The sequence below is a fragment of the Radiomyces spectabilis genome (genome assembly GCF_025331425.1).
Source record: "Radiomyces spectabilis strain NRRL 2753 chromosome Unknown BYT42scaffold_5, whole genome shotgun sequence".
NCBI lineage: Eukaryota > Fungi > Mucoromycota > Mucoromycetes > Mucorales > Radiomycetaceae > Radiomyces > Radiomyces spectabilis.
This window is the reverse complement of record NW_026251930.1, coordinates 538,626-554,772: the sequence shown is the minus strand read 5'-3', so window position 1 is coordinate 554,772 and position 16,147 is coordinate 538,626. Positions and strand designations below refer to the sequence as shown.

Genomic DNA, 16,147 nt, shown 5'->3' with positions numbered 1-16,147 from the left:
AAAAAAAAAAAAAAAAAAGAATGATGATTATATATACATTGTATTACTGCATTTTTAATGCTCTTTTACTTTTTGTCTCTCTGTTATTTGAAACTATACTTGATTCTCTCTTTTTTATTTTGTTCTTACGTTGTCCTGTTGTCAGGTTTAAACAGCCATGCATTCTATCAACACATCCGTCACCAACACATCGTTACCTTCCCCTCCTACCTCGCCTGAAGTCTCCAATAGTAGCCAGAAACGTAAACGCGAAGATGACTATTTGCACACCCCTCGAAAACGACAGCAATGTACTGAACTGAATCTCCAGCATTTGCGGGCTTATCTGGAAGCGGGCGGATCTCCGAATGTCCGCGACGAACGACATCGGATTCGACTGGTCGAATGGACGTGTCGTGTGCACAGTTTGAGCGCACTGCGACTTTTGTTACTGCATAAAGTCGATCCGTACAGTGTTCTTCACTTGGCAGTCACCGTCGGATTTTTGGATGGCGTGGCAGAAGTGTGTGAACAAGGTATCAATATCAACCGCATCAACACGTTGGGCCGCACCGCCCTGCATATAGCAGCACAACACAATCGGCCAAAAATTCTTCAGTATTTACTATGCAGAGGAGCCACGCCCAGCCTACGAGATCAACACGAACACACACCTTTACAATTAGCTATCTTTAATCATCATGTGGACTGCGTGGAAGTCCTGTGCAATGTGACGAACGAGCCTGACGTGGTGAAAGACGCCGTCATGATCGGTTACGCTCCCGTCTTGCGGCTACTGTTACGAAAATACCCACTTGATCAGCACAGCCACGACGTTGATTGGTTGCAATTAGCAATTCACTGGAATCGATTGGACTGCGTGTCTGTCTTGGTTGAGGAAGAACATACAACGATTACATCAGACGCCATTTATACCGCCGTGCAGCAACGGAAACTCGATCTCGTAAGGATGCTTTGCGGTGGCAAAGGCAGTCCTTGTGTCAAAGGCCATAATCCAAGCCTGGTTTATGCAGCAAGCCACGGATTCAAAGAAATGTTACCTCTGCTACTGACGCAAGACACCAGCAAAGCGTGTCTACAACAAGCCTGGATCATGGCCGATGCGAGCATTCGACACTATCTCATTCAGCTTTTAAACACTCATCACCAGCATACCATCACCCCCAAAACAACATGAATTTTTTCTTGTCTAAAAAAGTCGCATAATCTCCCACTAAACTACCCAATAGGATGCAACGTAATACAAAAAATAAACAGACCAACGGATGGCACACATCCGATATATAATGTTTATCACGTAAAACAGAACTAGAGAGTAAAGCTTTGATCATCGAATAGGGGATAGAAAGGTTGGAAAGAGCGCAAAGGTTGGGTAAATACATAGGAGAGAAAAGGAGAGGCAACGGAGAACTGAGATGGACCTACAAAGCAAAAGCTGCAAAGAAACACTTGGCATTTTCCGATGAGGCTGCATTTAAGCTCGACAAGCTCCGAAAGCTATAGCAATCATACATATTGAATCAATAAAAAGGATGCCCACTGCCATCAAGGTGACGATGAGTACGTACCAGGGAAGCCACACACAGATGCGGCGATAAAGTAAGCAATCAACTAGCGATAACGCCCACATTGAAACATCAGCAACCGTTTAAAGATCGGTATGTAACAAGAGAAGCACTTACAAAACAAGCCAACGCAATCAAGCACATGAGTTTGGTATTCTTCCACCACATAGCTCGCTAGATTCGATAATAAAATGTTATTGGCTCCACTGGAAATATTGACAATGACACTGCTCTTTGGCTTCTTTGTTACCTTTAACTGCGTGCTGCGCTTCTTGAAAGCAAAGGCTTGTTGGTTCAAATTATCGGTTTTATCCACGAGCAAATCGATGCGTTCGCCTCTCTCCAATACTCGTTCTAACATGAATTATGGATGAGTATCACAGGAAACCTTTTTTTTTTCCAAAAGTCACCCCTTGGCGTTGCAGTGAGACGTACCAATATTGTGCACCATCACATCTTTGACTTGCTCGATTTCACCATGCACTTGCTTTAGTCTATCTGAGCTTGGATGCGCAGAGAAATATTCCTAAACAGGCGAGAATAGGGTTGGTAAGAAATGGCGACACCTGGGCTTGGTGACATTATACCATTTGTTTGGCAATGACTCGTGCAAATTCATTGAGACCGTAAGGTGGCGATTGCAATGCTCTCTCTTTTCCATAAGTCGAAAGAAATCGGTCCTTCAAATCTTGTAAAAAGGTGAATGGAATACGTCGGCCAAACTGATCGTCAGCCATACACATGTACGTCAGCCCGTCCTCGCAAATATAGTGAAACAGGTATCTATGACACACATGAGACGTAGAGTCCGCCATGACAATGGGCCAAGCTATGACTTACCTGTCGTAGACATAAGTAAGCTTAGAATTGTTGGGTGGAATCTTTTCCAGAATGGCTTGCGTTACTACACACGGAATAGATGCGGAATGGAAAGAAAAAGTTAGTTGGGGTTGGCAGAAACCAAATGGCTCAAGATGCCGATTTCGGTGGTTACCTGTGCCAAAGTTTCCGGTGCTGTTGGTATGTTCTGCCAGAATGGTAGAACCACGGGCTACCAAACCATAAATAAGCGACATGACAAACGTTTAGGTCAAGCTTTGTAGAATGAGTAAAAGAAAGTGAGTAGAAGAAAAGGAAAAAAAGTTTTGAATTTTTTTTTGGGGGAGGGGGGAGGGGAGGGAAGTCAGCCTTCCATTTTTCACTCCACGAACACTGTTCTGGCAACACGCTTTTGGTACAGCCTCTATTGCTCAATTATTGCATCTTTTTGCATCTTATGATTACTCCATGAAATAAACATCCGCTAGAAGAGTCGTATTCGTTTCTTTAATGATTTCTTGCCATCGGTCTGGAACGGCTGACATCGAACCTTTTTGCATAACACGGCTTGGGAGCCGCGGTCGTCATGAACTAAACTTGCAGCAGGTGGCCAGCTAGTAAGTCGTCTTTGTTTAAATTTTGCATGTATAGTCATAACAAAGCCTTTTTTTTCCTTCTTGTTTCGGTTATGCCATTTTTGCCTTGCAGCCGTCGACATCATCCTGAAGACCTTCATTGGCTCATGGCACGGGGCTGAAACCAAATGGAGAAATTCCGACAACATTCTCCTTGGTTTCAACTTTTGGTCGTTTTTTGACACATTCAGCTTATTCTTTTCACTGATATATTTGCATTTCGGCTCATATTTCTACACTCGGGTCGTTTGGCGATCGCCTTTTTTTCATTTGCAATGCTTTCAAGACAAGTATTCCTTCTTCTGTTGTTGCTTGCCCCATTCGTCGCTTTGGCCGATCCATCGCGACATCCGCCCCAAGGTGCGGCAGCGCACATGGTTCCCGTTCAACAACTTTCAAAGGGTCTCACATCGGAATCACCTCACGATTTCTGCCATGTTCGACCGATGCTCGGTTGGCAATGGCAATGGACAACTCAACCAGATCTGGTTTCGTACTTGCGGCAACTGTTAACACGCATAGGCGAATGGTTTCATTGGATTATTTCCCGTATTTATTCATCTTTCGATCTATTGAAGGATCTGTACACCTCACCTTCCTTTGAGTGGCACCAGTTGATGGTTTCTCTCGGTTATCGGCCGCCATTCACCACGCCGGCGTTCGTGATAGACGAACCCAAATTCTTATCGCTGCGCAGCCGGTGGCGCCAAGGCCAGTTGGACACCGTTTTTTCGTCTTACGAACAAAATTGGATCAAAATCAACATGAAAGAATGGGTGACTTATTCAGAGTGGGAGACTAAGTCCGCCTTTACGGAATGGTACGCCCAGTGTCAAAACAGCGAGGTTATCTCACGTCACGATCTCATGTACCAGTACAATCGTCTCGAAAAAAAGCTGTATCGCCGATTTTATGAATTGAATCTACTTGGAAATGACTCGCTCCGCACCATCTACAACAACCTACGTGAGGAAACCATGGCGATCAGCAAACAACGTTTTGTCCAACATCTTGATCGCCTCGACGGACTGCCCGACACGACCGATCGATTAACTTTCTGCCAGCAATGGAAAACGGCTCAACTTCATACGAACAACGCATGGACCTCTGCAATGCATGAACTGGAACAGCAAAACGTATACTTTATCCAACGTGTTATCGAATGGTTTCTCTTATTACTACGTCTTATCATGGAAATGATCCGCAATCTATTTTCACCCAGCCGATAAAAATGGCGTCTTCCCTATGTACACCCTATGTCTATATCAATTTGCATCCTTTCAATTCGCCAATCACCAATCACATGTACATATACCTCAAATCTTCGAACTACAGTCCTACAGTATTCAATGGACCATTCATGGTATCGCTTGAACTCACAGGCTTTATAAAGTTTGTTTGTAACTTCATTCGGAATAAAGAAAAAGCGCTGAAAAGCAAGACGAAATCCATCGATCCTTGATATGTTTCATCATTCTCTTCATAGTTTGAAATATTGAGATTGACGCTTATATCGGCAAGACGATATTGTATACCGGTATTACGATATTCAGATCACCTGATCTCTGGTTTAGTGTAATTTACAGTGTCACAACTGCCGATAAAACAAGGCACCTCCTACACTTGCCCTGGAAACAAAACAATAGTGATTGCGTAGTTACAGAAATTACCAAGTCGCTAGAAATATCGAAAAACCATTGCGTGAACTTCAGGATGCATAAAATCTGCTTTAAGGGCATTGATCCTTTGGCTTGAAGCATAAACAGTTTCCAAGTCTTGAAAGAACCTATAGAGCATTTGGCAGATACTCGTTCTTTGGCGGACTTTTTACACACCAATGCATTAACCTGAAGATTTTCGATCTCGATTTTCCAGCCATCTTTTTTTTTTTTTTTTTTTTTTCTGATTTCGAACTGGCCGTGAATGGCGCCAACACTGCAGTATCAACTGGGGTAGTGCATTATGACATGAGATCAATATGGCTTTATTGGCAATTCAGACCAAGCGGGGATTCTGTCCCACGTTTGAATTGAGTCGATGAAGTCATTCACTTGATGATCGTCATAAAGCATAGTTTAGCTATTTATGTGTACGCTATCGGATAGATAGATAGATACTGCCAACTTCAAGACTGGATCTTGGTTTAAACAAAATGGCGGTTTTGCCATGTTACTTATCGCATTAGCTTGAAATCGATGAAAATGATGTAAAAAGCCAAGATGCGCAAAAGCCAAGTCAAGTGTGCATCATGGGGTGGAATGAATGATCTAAATTTTCTTGATCATTTTAACAAATCGGGAAAACCAGGGATCATGTGGCATGAGAGAAAAATTTCTTGCTCTGTGACCACATGATGCCATCGAAACGGAGATTAGAGGTACATGATGTGTAGCCATTTATGGTATGTTTAAGCAGAAAAAGAAATAAACAGGCTCGTAGGAACAATTGGCTTGAAAGCAACACTATGACAAATACTGTATCTGTAAACTTGGGAATAACGGATGAAATGGAATAGAAACAAGAAAGGATCTGAGAGTAAGGGGGGGGGGGGTGTAAAAGGATGAATACAATAGTGTGTTCCTATCAACTTGGAAAAAAAAAGGTTCATGCACAGAGCAAAAGGGACGATGGATGATATCAATTTTAGATATCGCCAAACAAATCCTTCAAACCGCCTCGGAAACCGTGATGCTTTCGTCTGCGGGAATCCGATTCATCTTCGCTATCATTGAAGATCAATAGGTTGGGTGTATCTGCGGGAATCTTTTTCAGGATATTTGGGGTAGCCAACTGGAGAATCTTGTCCTTGATCTCTTTGGGGCTGGCGCCATTCTCCTCCAAGCTCAGGAAATAGGCAGCAAGACCGGCGACATGGGGCGAAGCCATGGAAGTGCCCGAAATGGTATTGGTGGCATGCTTGCTACCTCGCCAGACTGAGCGGATATTAAGACCCGGAGCAAACACATCGACACAAGGACCATAGTTGGAGAAGTACGCGCGGTCATCTTGCAAGGTGGACGCACCCACAGTGATGGCTTGTTCGGCGGCAGCAGGAGAATATCTGCAAGCATCCTCATTATCATTGCCAGCGGCGACAGCAAAGACGATGCCAGCATCGACGGCCTAACCAAACAAAAAATATTGTAAACAATGAGATGATAAGCATCGCTCCTTATTTGTTTTTGAATATCATGACATGCGACTTACGCCATTGACGAATCGATCCAAGGTAGGTGACTTGCCACCACCCAAACTCATGTTGGCCACGGAACCCTTGAAAGGCTGTCGACTCGCCTTGGCACTTTCGGAAGCCTTGATATGTTCACTGGTGGCCCAATCCACGCCTTTCACCACATCGGACATGGAACCACTGCCGTTGGATCGTAGCACCTTGACGGCCACGGGTTCGGCTTGCTTGGCCACACCGTACTGTTTGCCAGCAATCGTACCAGCGCAATGCGATCCATGTCCATTACCGTCTTCATCTGCATCACCCACAGGCACCGTCTTGCCCCATGTGGCTCGTCCTTCAAAGTCCACATGATCCACATTGATACCGGTATCAATCACATAGACCTTGATGCCTTTGCCACCATCGCTGTTGTACGAATATTTGTTATAGTCTCGGAAAGTGAGGGTTTCTCGGTGTGAGATACGAGCCAGACCCCAGGGCGCATCTCGTTGCAGTTCATTGGCATAGACCATGGAATCCTTTTCGACATAATCGACATCGTCGGATTGGCGGATAAGATTCAGCAAGTGCGAATCAAATTTACCGGCATAACCTTTGATTGAAGGAGTGTCATACACATGTTCAATGTTATTGAGGACACGCGGTTCGAGCCATGTTTCAGCTCGGTTATGGTCATTCTTCTTTAGCATGGTCTGAATCCAGCTGGCATGTTCTTCGACTTTTCGTTCATTGAGATGGTTCTTCAAGACCACGATGTAAGAGTCCTGAATGGGCTCGGCTTCTGCGGAAACATAGAGAGGAGCGATGTTGGCTTCTTCATTCTGTGACAGAGGTAAAGCGACGGCATAACCGGCCAGCAACAACGCAGTAGCAATAATAGATGTTTTCATGATGGAGTGAATGAAAAGATGAAAGGAAGAAACCAAGTGATTTTTATAGTGATAAAATCAATGATTTTTTTTCTGCGCGTTTTTAATGCTGCGCGATTATGAAGGCACTTGACCACATTTAAAGCATGTGACTAGCGGAATTATCACAGATCATGCTGATCCCATTATCATTGAATTGCGACTCTCTCACTACTCTTTTGCAAGCTACCCGAAACCTAATCCGATATCCTATATCACGATTGGTCCGATGGTCAGGCCTGCTGCGTGCTTTCTTGGATGGATAGCGTGATATCATTCAGTTTCGTCGTTACACCTGCTGTTGTTGTTATTATTTCTTATTTTCAAATGATGACTGATAAAGCATTTACAAAGTTAAAGTTTCTCACGGATAGAGTGTTGACCTCATTCCATTTGAATTAGTCCATTCAATCCATAATGGACCAATGACACAAAAGGAATGCTGACTACCCCTTAAAATTCGACGTATCTTTTTCCACATTCGTTTTTGTTGTTTTTTTTTTCACAGCGTCCGCATACGGATGACCGGATGCTATCTTTGAGAAAAACACAAACTTCCATTTTTGTATAATGCAGGGACTGTTTGTTACAACTTTCTCCTGACGTTTTGTTTCGACGATTTTGTGTCAAAACAAACTCTCTATACTGCAGTAATTTGAGTCATAGCCAATAGTCTCAGGTCACCATGGCGGCCAGCCGCCATGACAGCATTAGCAGTGCACATTCGTGAGTCAATCCAGGCACCGGCATTCCATCATGTCCATGTCGGATGTAACAACATCACGGCGGGATCGACACGATAACCCTACGGCAAGGGACATTTTTTTGGGTTCACCAGTGATATATTTTTGCTTTGCACCACTCAATCAAAGCTGTTCTTATCACTCTCCGATAAAATGAATGATGGACGGTGAGAGTGACGAATGAGTGTCGATAAGTCGGACGTGAAAAAGAAGGCTGTGGTGCCCTGGATTCGGGTTGGTTCACTGATAACCCGTCTGTTTAAATAGGTACAGCACTCTGCGCAAGTTAGGAGCCTGAAGCTGAGAGCAGATAAAAGTCATCTGCAACTGCATTACGTCTGTATCTTTTTCGCTCAATTCTGTTCGCTCTGCGGAGGAGCAGGGGGGGGGGAAGGAAGGACGATCCGATAAAAAAGGTCCTTCATCTGAATGGGTCTAACTCCCTTTCTTTCTTTGCGGTGAGCTTATCAATGGATTCGCAAGCATGCTAGCGGTTAGGTGGGATGGGAAAAAACTTATTTTCCAAAAATGGCACTCAAATCATGCATGATGAATGGTCCAATCAACACAATGGATGGTGATTCGCAGTTTCTCATAGTTGCCCTTTTCATCTTATCCAGCCTTCAATCATCACCATCACCAATATAACTGCATCATATATTCTTGGAATAACAGGTTATGGTTCTTTCTATTCCCATATAGTTTGGCTCTCTTTATTCAAATGAAATGGAGCATATTTTAGGTCAGCCATTAGCCTTGTATATTTGCTGATTTTTCTCATGACTCGCTCTGATTGTCAATTGGGTTTCCTCGCAGATGCAAATATCACAGCGATATGTTATACCAAGCATCGAAAAGATACGCCGGACGAACAAGGGTCATGAAGTTGGAAGAAAAATATTGAATTTAAGGTTGGACAGTTTAGTTAATATTGCATCATGCTTTTGGTTACTGCCACCGATCTACGTAAGAAAACGCGACGCTCGCCGTTTTTTCATGATTCGCTGAAACCGAAAAATCCTGGTGACGCAAAAAAAAAAAAGAAAAAAAAAAAAAGAAAGAAATTCCAAAAAACTGGTTGTTGGCACCTTTTTGGCTGTTGCTCTTGTGGCGTTTTCGGACATGAGCGATCGTAGCGGTGTTTCGACGTCGCAGCCAGCACTGATGCACGGACCGAACGACGGATTATGGTCGGCAGCGACATCCTCATCGCAGAGCGTTCTTAGTCATGATGAAGGTCATCAGCTCGAGATTGCTGTGATTGAATCGACCATGATGGTGTATGAATTTGATAAAAAGAAGAACCGAAAGCGCCGGCGAGCTCTATCTGTAAGTTGACCTTCCAATCAATTGACGTCTGCGTTTTCCACCGTGCTATGGTCGGAAGTGGTCAGTGTACCTGGTTTATGCTTCCTTGAATGAAACTTAGCCCATGGAAAACGCTATGGAGAATCAAATTTCGTAGACCGATGCTGACCGTTGGGAAAAAAAAAAAATTTATCCTGTTGAAAACCAATGTGTAGGTATTCAATGTGATTGTTGAAGATAAACGGCAAAACCTGAGTCTTGTACGCTATGTGTTTGACTTTATTGAGTTTGATCAAAGGGTAAGTGGCGGGATCTATACTTGGATGTTGACTGGTAGGGGAACGATGAATTGAAAAGAGTGTGTGTAGATCAAAGCACATTATCGTCGATGCAAACTTTCCTTGCCCCAATTGACGCAGCCGGATCTTCTCATGAAGCGCAAGGGATTTCGATCATTTCTCCTCAGTTTCTCCAACAAGTACCAGAAATCCAATTCAGAAAAGATCGAAATTTATCTGAGGCGATGTGCGCTCGATCCGGTCATTGGTCGCTCATCTTTACTCCGTGACTTTTTGTCTGCTCAACGCGATGAAGATCGCGTGGCTTCCAAGCAACTCATACAGAGCTATGTTCATCGCCAACTGATAGAGAATGAAAGGAATCAAATGATGTGCGATTTCACATTAAGCCCTCCATCTTCTCGCACCCCTTCCGTCATTTCCATGCAATCCATCCAGCCGCAGCACTCTAATTTCACTTCGTCAGTATATCGAGGACGACGGTCTTCTTCCATCTCACTTTCCTCCATCTCTTCCAACCATTCCGTTCTGTCCATTGCCATGTCTGACTCTCACGTTTACCGTCATCGTCGAGCATCTGAATTGGAAGATCCCATGCCCGATTCTTCGCATCAACATCACGACGGCAAGATCTCGATTCAAGATTTCCAATTCATCAAGGTGTTGGGAAAAGGGTGTATGGGCAAGGTAAACAGGAAGGAGAAAGCGACGATTTTAGGGTGAACAATGGATCGTAACCTGACATCAACGGTATGCGTAGGTTCTACTGGTACGACATTTACAAACATCCCAGCTATTGGCTTTGAAAGCGATCAGCAAAGAATGGGTGATTACACAACGTGAAATAGAGCATACAAGAATGGAACGCGATATTCTGGCGACCATTGCCAAGATTCGGCATCCCTTCTTGGTCAAACTACACCATTCATTTCAAGATGCAAATCAATTATTTCTCGTTCTGGACTATCATGTTGGAGGCGATATGGCAACTCAGCTGGCTAAGTTCTATCGGTTCCCACCTGAACGATGTCGATTCTATACGGCCGAAATCCTTTTGGGCATGCAAGAACTGCATCGTCTCGGCGTTCTGTACCGGTAAATACACATAGACTGCCTTGTGCTCAGGCGTGACATTCCTTTTTTTTGTGGATTCGGGCATCCATATAAATAGAGAGTCACCGTCAAATATACTAACCTGGGGCTTTTGCTTCATGATAGCGATCTTAAACCGGAAAACATTCTGTTGGCTGCGGATGGACATATTGTGTTGACGGATTTTGGATTATCGAAAATGTTCCCATCCGGTAATGTGGACGATCAGCGAACACGGACCTTTTGTGGTACGGCCGAATATCTTGCACCGGAAATACTTCGATCAGAGGATTACTCGTACGCGGTGGATTTCTGGAGTTTGGGAACCATTTTATTCGAAATGTTAACGGGTGTGACCCCTTTTTGGGCCGAAACGCATGCTGAAATGTACCGCCGTGTGCTGGAGGACGTACTCGAATTTCCGGAAGACTTTGATCCTGTTACTGCTGATTTCATTTCCGGACTCTTGCAGCGCGATCCCGATCATCGCTTAGGGACAGGCGTTGATGGTCCCATCATGATCCGATCGCATCCCTACTTTGACACACTCGATTGGGCCGATGTTTACTATAAGCGTGTCCGACCACCGTATGTCCCTGATTTACGCAGCTCAACGGACTTTAGCAACTTTGATGCCGACTTTTTACAAATGACCCCGCGACTTAGCCCGGTCGATGACAATGTGCTCAGTCAAAGCTTGGAACAAGCATTTCAAGGTTATTCCTACACAGGCAGCCTGTACATGGACAAGGACCATGACCATCTTTACTATCACGACAGCGACGAAGGATACGATTTCTATACCGAAAGCGATATCCAGCCCAGTGAATACTACGCATCTCAATATGACGAAACAACGGCTACTCACCATTATGGAACAAGCGAGGATCCAACGCTTTCAAGCCTCGGTGACCGTCGACCACGAATGTCTTCTTACTCCCTCCATTCTCCGGATCATGATACATATTAACTTTAGACTTTCAGCTTTTCACTTAATGTATTTTTCTCTCTTCCTATGTAATCTAATCAGAAAAAAAAAATGAACCCCCAATAAGAAAACAGACAATATCATACAAACAATGCCACTGCATCCTTTTGACTTGCCCCATATTCCGTGCGTCCAAAATCAGACTATCGTATAATACCATGCCTCAGATGAGGGTCCCGATCAGTTGATGTCAGGACGTGCAAATTGCTCTGTTAAAAAGAGAAGGGCATTGTTTCAACCAATAAACTAAAGAAAAGAAAGTGACCAAATGACGAAGAAAGGACGAATTACTGTTTTTAATGATTCTACCAAAAAACAATGTACAATTAAGGAAATAGGAAAAAAGATGAAAAAGGGAACCGATTTATGATTTGATGCAGGAACCCGGGGTGGGTGTCGGTGTTTCTAATGCTGGACTGGAAGGAGGTGTCACGACGGAGGATCCTTCAGCGGTGGAAGGAGCTTGCGTACTGCGATTGTGAGCCATATGTGCTTTAACCAAATGACCAGCAGCTAGTGCAGCACACAACGAAAGTTCACCGGCCATCACGGAAGCGCAGATAATTCTTGCTAATCGCTGTGCGTTTCTTCCGGGATCGGTGGGATGCGGTCCACGAACTCCCAGTAGATCTAACATTGCTTGCTGAGGTGGTAAAATGGTGCCTCCGCCAATAGTGCCCACTTCAATGCTCGGCATCGTACATGAAATGTGAAGGTTGGTATTATTGTCGACGGGTTTCATCAACGTGATACAGTTGGAACTTTCCACATTCTGCGCAGGGTCTTGACCTGTCGCGATGTAAATGGCGGTCAAGATATTCGCGGCATGGGCATTGAACCCACCCACCGAACCGGCCATGGCCGAACCTACCAAGTTCTTGCTGGTATTGAGTTCCACCAGCGCGGCGACGGTGGTTTTTAATACTTTTTGCACCACGGCGCCGGGAATGACGGCTTCGGCTACGACGGATTTGCCACGGCCTTCGATCCAATTAATCGCTGCCGGTTTTTTATCCGTGCAGTAATTGCCAGAAAGCGAAATAACTTGCATGTCCGGGAAATAGTCGGAAATCACGCCCAGCGCTTTTTCACATCCCTTGGAAATCATGTTCATCCCCATTGCGTCACCGGTGGTCGTCGAAAATCGAATAAACATGAGCTTTCCTGCAAGAGCAATCTTGAGCTTGCGCAATCGAGCAAATCGGGACGTTGAATTGAAGGCGCTCGTCACTATCTCATTGCCTTTTCCTTCCACCCACTGTTTGCACTCGGCGGCTCGTAGAATGTTGGGGAATTCCACGCACGGGCCGCGGGTCATTCCATCTGCAGTAATAATCGTTCGAGCGCCACCGCCCGCATTGATCGCTTTGCATCCACGGGCCGTGGAAGCGACAAGACATCCCTCGGTGGTAGCCATGGGAATATGGATCATATCACCGTCAATCGACATTGGACCCGCCACACCCAAAGGAATTGGCATGTACCCAATTACGTTTTCACAGCAAGCTCCCATCACTTTCTCGTATTGGTAATTTTCCAACGGCAACGCACTCTCTTCCAATGTCTTTGAAATCGATTCACGTGAAATCAAGGCGCGACGAATCAATACGGCTCGCTCCAAATCTCGCAAGACTTTCTCCAAGGCATACGTGGCAAGTTTTCCGGCCTGAACCAAGGAGATCACTTCTTCATCGGTCAAATCATCCGGCGTGTTCAATAAAGACTGGCAGATGTCCAAAGGACGTACCGCGGTAGGCATGGGCGATGAGCGTGAGGAATGACGACGATGTTGGGAATGATGAGGACGGAGTTGCGGTGGCACAGGGTGGAATTTGGGTGATTTGAGGGTATCCCCTTTTGAATTGACTTTGACATTGTCCTGCGGTTCGACCTGTGAAACCGATAATGGATGTTGATCCGAGAGTTCAACGACCGAAGACACCGCACCACTGACTACGGTCTTGGACCGAGGTTGCCAATGTTCGACGAGCTGTTTCGGCTGCTTGGCCACATTGAACAGGTATGTATTGAGGAACAAGGAAAAACAAAGAGCGATAGCCAACCATTTGCTAATGACGGGATGCGCAATGTACACCGAATAGATATCCAGCATGGCCTCCAAGCGATTGGTGACGGCTGTAGGGAACATGGTCCAACTGGCGGTAGAGACTTGGAATACCATGGGTGGGAATACCTTAACGACAAACGGGCGTGACGCTTGCGGGGACTGACGATGCTGTTCGAGGAGTTGTTGCAAAAGCGGTGCAATGGAAGGATCACTGGTATCCACTTGAGGTCCCGATTGGAAAGTCGAACATAGTTTGAAAATGTGCATGCCAACAAAACCAATGATCTAAAAGGTCGGGGTGGACAAACGGAGTTGGTTCAAGTTTTTTTGTTACTGTGCATCGTTCATGCTCGTTGCACTTACCAATAAAAGTTTCACACGGCCGATCATTGGCGCGTCCTTATCCGTCGTGTCATCACCAGCGGCATTATCGTCACTGAACGCGTTGACCACTGTACGACGGATGTAGCCTGTATTAGCCGGCGGTTTCAAGGTTTCCTGTTTAGTTTCCGTCGAACTGTTGATTTCCCGAATACGTCCAAGCTACCCCAGCAAAAAAAAAAAAAAAAAAAGTTTTCAAGTGACCCGTCAATATACATTATCTTTTTCTCCTTGATCCATGATGATGAAACAAAAAAAAAAGGTATCTTCCTTGTTACTTTACCTCCAATTTCAATGCCAAGACCGCGGTATACCAAGTAAACATCAAGATGAAATCATAAGTCACCAAAACAGCGCTCAAAAGACAGAATTCGCGTAACCCCGAAAGACCTAATTTAGCCCCGATGGCCAGCACAAAGATCTCAATAAAGCAATCGCGTGCGATCTGCAACCCCACCGAGTCTACAGCACGACGGATCGTTTGACGAATATCCTGTTTCGTGATAGGCGACTGTTTGCTGTATTGTAGAATACGTTTCGTCAATTTAAATGGACGTTCGAATCCAATGGTGACAATCAGAAAAGGAAGCGCTTCACTGTTAATGAAAAAGAAAGAAAAAGATTGAACATGTTCGTTAGTCATGCAAGGCTGTCAATGACTCTTGCCTTTCCATCACTTACGCCAGGACGGTGGCATGAATAGCTACACCAAATGCATGCACCGTCAGCAAGGATAGCATGAAGGAAAAGAATCCATTGATCAACACAGCCGTCGCTAAATAATAATAATAATAATAATAAAAAAAAAAAAGGAAAATTCCTCAAAATATGAGATCTACTGCAGAAACATATAGCCATGAGAGTTTAGCCCCACATACCTAATGTGTAGCGGGAACCAATGCGGCGCATATTGATGTACAAGGATACAAAGGTGGCGATCATCATGATGTAACCCGCCATGACCACCATGATATCCACACTGTCAGCTATCTATTGGTAAAAAACGTCATTTTTTAACAGTGAGTTGAGTTACAAGTCCAGTGCGGGAAGAACGAATGAGATGGCTTACTTCACACAACTGTTTAATGCGAATGGTGATGTTACGGGTAATAAAAAAAAGCCAGACGAGCAGATTTTCTTGCTGATCGGAACCGGAGAGTGAGATGAGATCACCCGATTCCAAAGTGGCGACTTTGTGTTCCCATTGATCTGAAAGAGCGCTTCGATACGCATTACTGACATCAAAAGCGTAGGACAACACCAACGACGTCGCGTCTCGCTGATCCTTATTGTTGTGGTTGATAAAAAATATACGAGCCGAAGGATCCTCCAAAATTGTCGAACGAACGTCGTCGTCACGATTCAAAAATGTTTCGTTGTATTGCCACAGTCTCAGAGGGGAGCCAAGGAAACACTGATGACGATCATCTTTGTAGCATAAATCGTCATTGTACGTAAACTGGTCCTTTGGGGTATCGGGCACATGAAGATCGTTTTCGATATATTTCTCGAACCGAAGTACGGATTGCAGAATGGCACGATTGAAGACACCGTGTTTTGGATTGATGACCATGACCTGCTTCAGATCGACTTTGACGGCATCTTTGTCGAAAGCCTCCGAAGGGTACCCGCGCAGAAGTGTCATGGCGTTGGACTGAGGATGAGCTACCATGGTCGTGGCGGCCAGTCGTGAAGTGGTGCCCGTGAACAGGTCCGACGTCCGTGCCAAATTAAATAGATAGAAATAGCTAAACGAAGCAAGCATCAAAATGGTGGCAATAGTCTCGATAGGGTTGCGAGCGGATATGTGCGACACGCGATGGATGCCTTTGCCCAGCACGGCAGATATGGACCGAAACGCCGTGGTGGTCCGTAAACGGTTCGGTGTAGTTGACATGACTAGAGACCGTTACGTGGATACCATAAAATAATGACAACAAGAAATGGGAAAAGTAAAGACGGTTTAAAAGAAAACGAAACTAAGCGACGCCGGATATCGTTGTTGAGGCAACCGCCACCGTGACAAGTAGGACTGTGAATGCAAGGTTTAGAAAAAAAAAAAAAAAAAAAAAAAAAAAGAGGAGGATGGATTGGGCGGAAGTTTTTTTTTTTTTTTTTTCTTTTTCTGTGGTTCCAGGTTTCTCAATT

The 16,147-nt window shown here is 44.7% G+C and overlaps 6 protein-coding genes across 6 annotated transcripts; 3 read left to right on the top strand and 3 right to left on the bottom strand.

The window, feature by feature from the left end:
* Positions 1 to 63: 63 nt before the first annotated feature.
* BYT42DRAFT_565145 (ankyrin repeat-containing domain protein) lies at positions 64 to 1,288 on the top strand. Its single transcript, XM_051567834.1, has one exon. The coding sequence runs from the start codon at positions 158 to 160 to the stop codon at positions 1,175 to 1,177; it is 1,020 nt and encodes a 339-aa protein (XP_051424356.1). The 5' UTR covers positions 64 to 157; the 3' UTR covers positions 1,178 to 1,288.
* On the bottom strand, positions 1,251 to 2,730 carry BYT42DRAFT_565142 (synaptobrevin domain-containing protein). The gene is made up of 8 exons (XM_051567833.1): positions 2,560 to 2,730; positions 2,406 to 2,469; positions 2,153 to 2,348; positions 2,001 to 2,091; positions 1,816 to 1,919; positions 1,683 to 1,739; positions 1,569 to 1,611; positions 1,251 to 1,497 (listed from the first exon to the last, which is right to left on the bottom strand). The coding sequence occupies exons 1-8, from the start codon at positions 2,639 to 2,641 to the stop codon at positions 1,475 to 1,477; spliced, it is 660 nt and encodes a 219-aa protein (XP_051424355.1). The 5' UTR covers positions 2,642 to 2,730; the 3' UTR covers positions 1,251 to 1,474.
* A 254-nt stretch (positions 2,731 to 2,984) lies between these two features.
* Positions 2,985 to 4,479, top strand: BYT42DRAFT_565139 (uncharacterized protein). Its single transcript, XM_051567832.1, has one exon. The coding sequence runs from the start codon at positions 3,295 to 3,297 to the stop codon at positions 4,246 to 4,248; it is 954 nt and encodes a 317-aa protein (XP_051424354.1). The 5' UTR covers positions 2,985 to 3,294; the 3' UTR covers positions 4,249 to 4,479.
* Positions 4,480 to 5,392: 913 nt separating this feature from the next.
* On the bottom strand, positions 5,393 to 7,144 carry BYT42DRAFT_565137 (serine protease 1). The gene is made up of 2 exons (XM_051567831.1): positions 6,227 to 7,144; positions 5,393 to 6,142 (listed from the first exon to the last, which is right to left on the bottom strand). The coding sequence occupies exons 1-2, from the start codon at positions 7,100 to 7,102 to the stop codon at positions 5,663 to 5,665; spliced, it is 1,356 nt and encodes a 451-aa protein (XP_051424353.1). The 5' UTR covers positions 7,103 to 7,144; the 3' UTR covers positions 5,393 to 5,662.
* A 1,749-nt stretch (positions 7,145 to 8,893) lies between these two features.
* BYT42DRAFT_565131 (kinase-like domain-containing protein) lies at positions 8,894 to 11,807 on the top strand. Its single transcript, XM_051567830.1, has 5 exons — positions 8,894 to 9,192; positions 9,387 to 9,470; positions 9,540 to 10,157; positions 10,231 to 10,565; positions 10,689 to 11,807. The coding sequence occupies exons 1-5, from the start codon at positions 8,986 to 8,988 to the stop codon at positions 11,530 to 11,532; spliced, it is 2,088 nt and encodes a 695-aa protein (XP_051424352.1). The 5' UTR covers positions 8,894 to 8,985; the 3' UTR covers positions 11,533 to 11,807.
* Positions 11,808 to 11,811: 4 nt separating this feature from the next.
* Positions 11,812 to 16,057, bottom strand: BYT42DRAFT_565126 (3-hydroxy-3-methylglutaryl coenzyme A reductase). The gene is made up of 6 exons (XM_051567829.1): positions 15,069 to 16,057; positions 14,878 to 14,989; positions 14,681 to 14,774; positions 14,283 to 14,595; positions 13,982 to 14,161; positions 11,812 to 13,903 (listed from the first exon to the last, which is right to left on the bottom strand). The coding sequence occupies exons 1-6, from the start codon at positions 15,894 to 15,896 to the stop codon at positions 11,915 to 11,917; spliced, it is 3,516 nt and encodes a 1,171-aa protein (XP_051424351.1). The 5' UTR covers positions 15,897 to 16,057; the 3' UTR covers positions 11,812 to 11,914.
* Between the last annotated feature and the right edge of the window lie 90 nt (positions 16,058 to 16,147).

Bases quoted from the DNA above. Each gene is read 5' to 3' on its own strand.
- BYT42DRAFT_565145 (XM_051567834.1), top strand. From the start codon at position 158: ATGCATTCTATCAACACATCCGTCACCAACACATCGTTACCTTCCCCT.
- BYT42DRAFT_565142 (XM_051567833.1), bottom strand. From the start codon at position 2,641: ATGTCGCTTATTTATGGTTTGGTAGCCCGTGGTTCTACCATTCTGGCA. The intron at 2,092-2,152 runs GTATAATGTCAC...TCGCCTGTTTAG, and splicing joins GAGTCATTGCCAAACAAATG to GAATATTTCTCTGCGCATCC. The intron at 1,920-2,000 runs GTACGTCTCACT...AATTCATGTTAG, and splicing joins TGTGATGGTGCACAATATTG to AACGAGTATTGGAGAGAGGC.
- BYT42DRAFT_565139 (XM_051567832.1), top strand. From the start codon at position 3,295: ATGCTTTCAAGACAAGTATTCCTTCTTCTGTTGTTGCTTGCCCCATTC.
- BYT42DRAFT_565137 (XM_051567831.1), bottom strand. From the start codon at position 7,102: ATGAAAACATCTATTATTGCTACTGCGTTGTTGCTGGCCGGTTATGCC. The intron at 6,143-6,226 runs GTAAGTCGCATG...TTGTTTGGTTAG, and splicing joins TGGATCGATTCGTCAATGGC to GCCGTCGATGCTGGCATCGT.
- BYT42DRAFT_565131 (XM_051567830.1), top strand. From the start codon at position 8,986: ATGAGCGATCGTAGCGGTGTTTCGACGTCGCAGCCAGCACTGATGCAC. The intron at 10,158-10,230 runs GTAAACAGGAAG...CGGTATGCGTAG, and splicing joins GAAAAGGGTGTATGGGCAAG to GTTCTACTGGTACGACATTT. The intron at 10,566-10,688 runs GTAAATACACAT...GCTTCATGATAG, and splicing joins CGTCTCGGCGTTCTGTACCG to CGATCTTAAACCGGAAAACA.
- BYT42DRAFT_565126 (XM_051567829.1), bottom strand. From the start codon at position 15,896: ATGTCAACTACACCGAACCGTTTACGGACCACCACGGCGTTTCGGTCC. The intron at 14,775-14,877 runs GTATGTGGGGCT...ATTATTATTTAG, and splicing joins TGGTTCCCGCTACACATTAG to CGACGGCTGTGTTGATCAAT. The intron at 13,904-13,981 runs GTAAGTGCAACG...CCGACCTTTTAG, and splicing joins GCCGTGTGAAACTTTTATTG to ATCATTGGTTTTGTTGGCAT.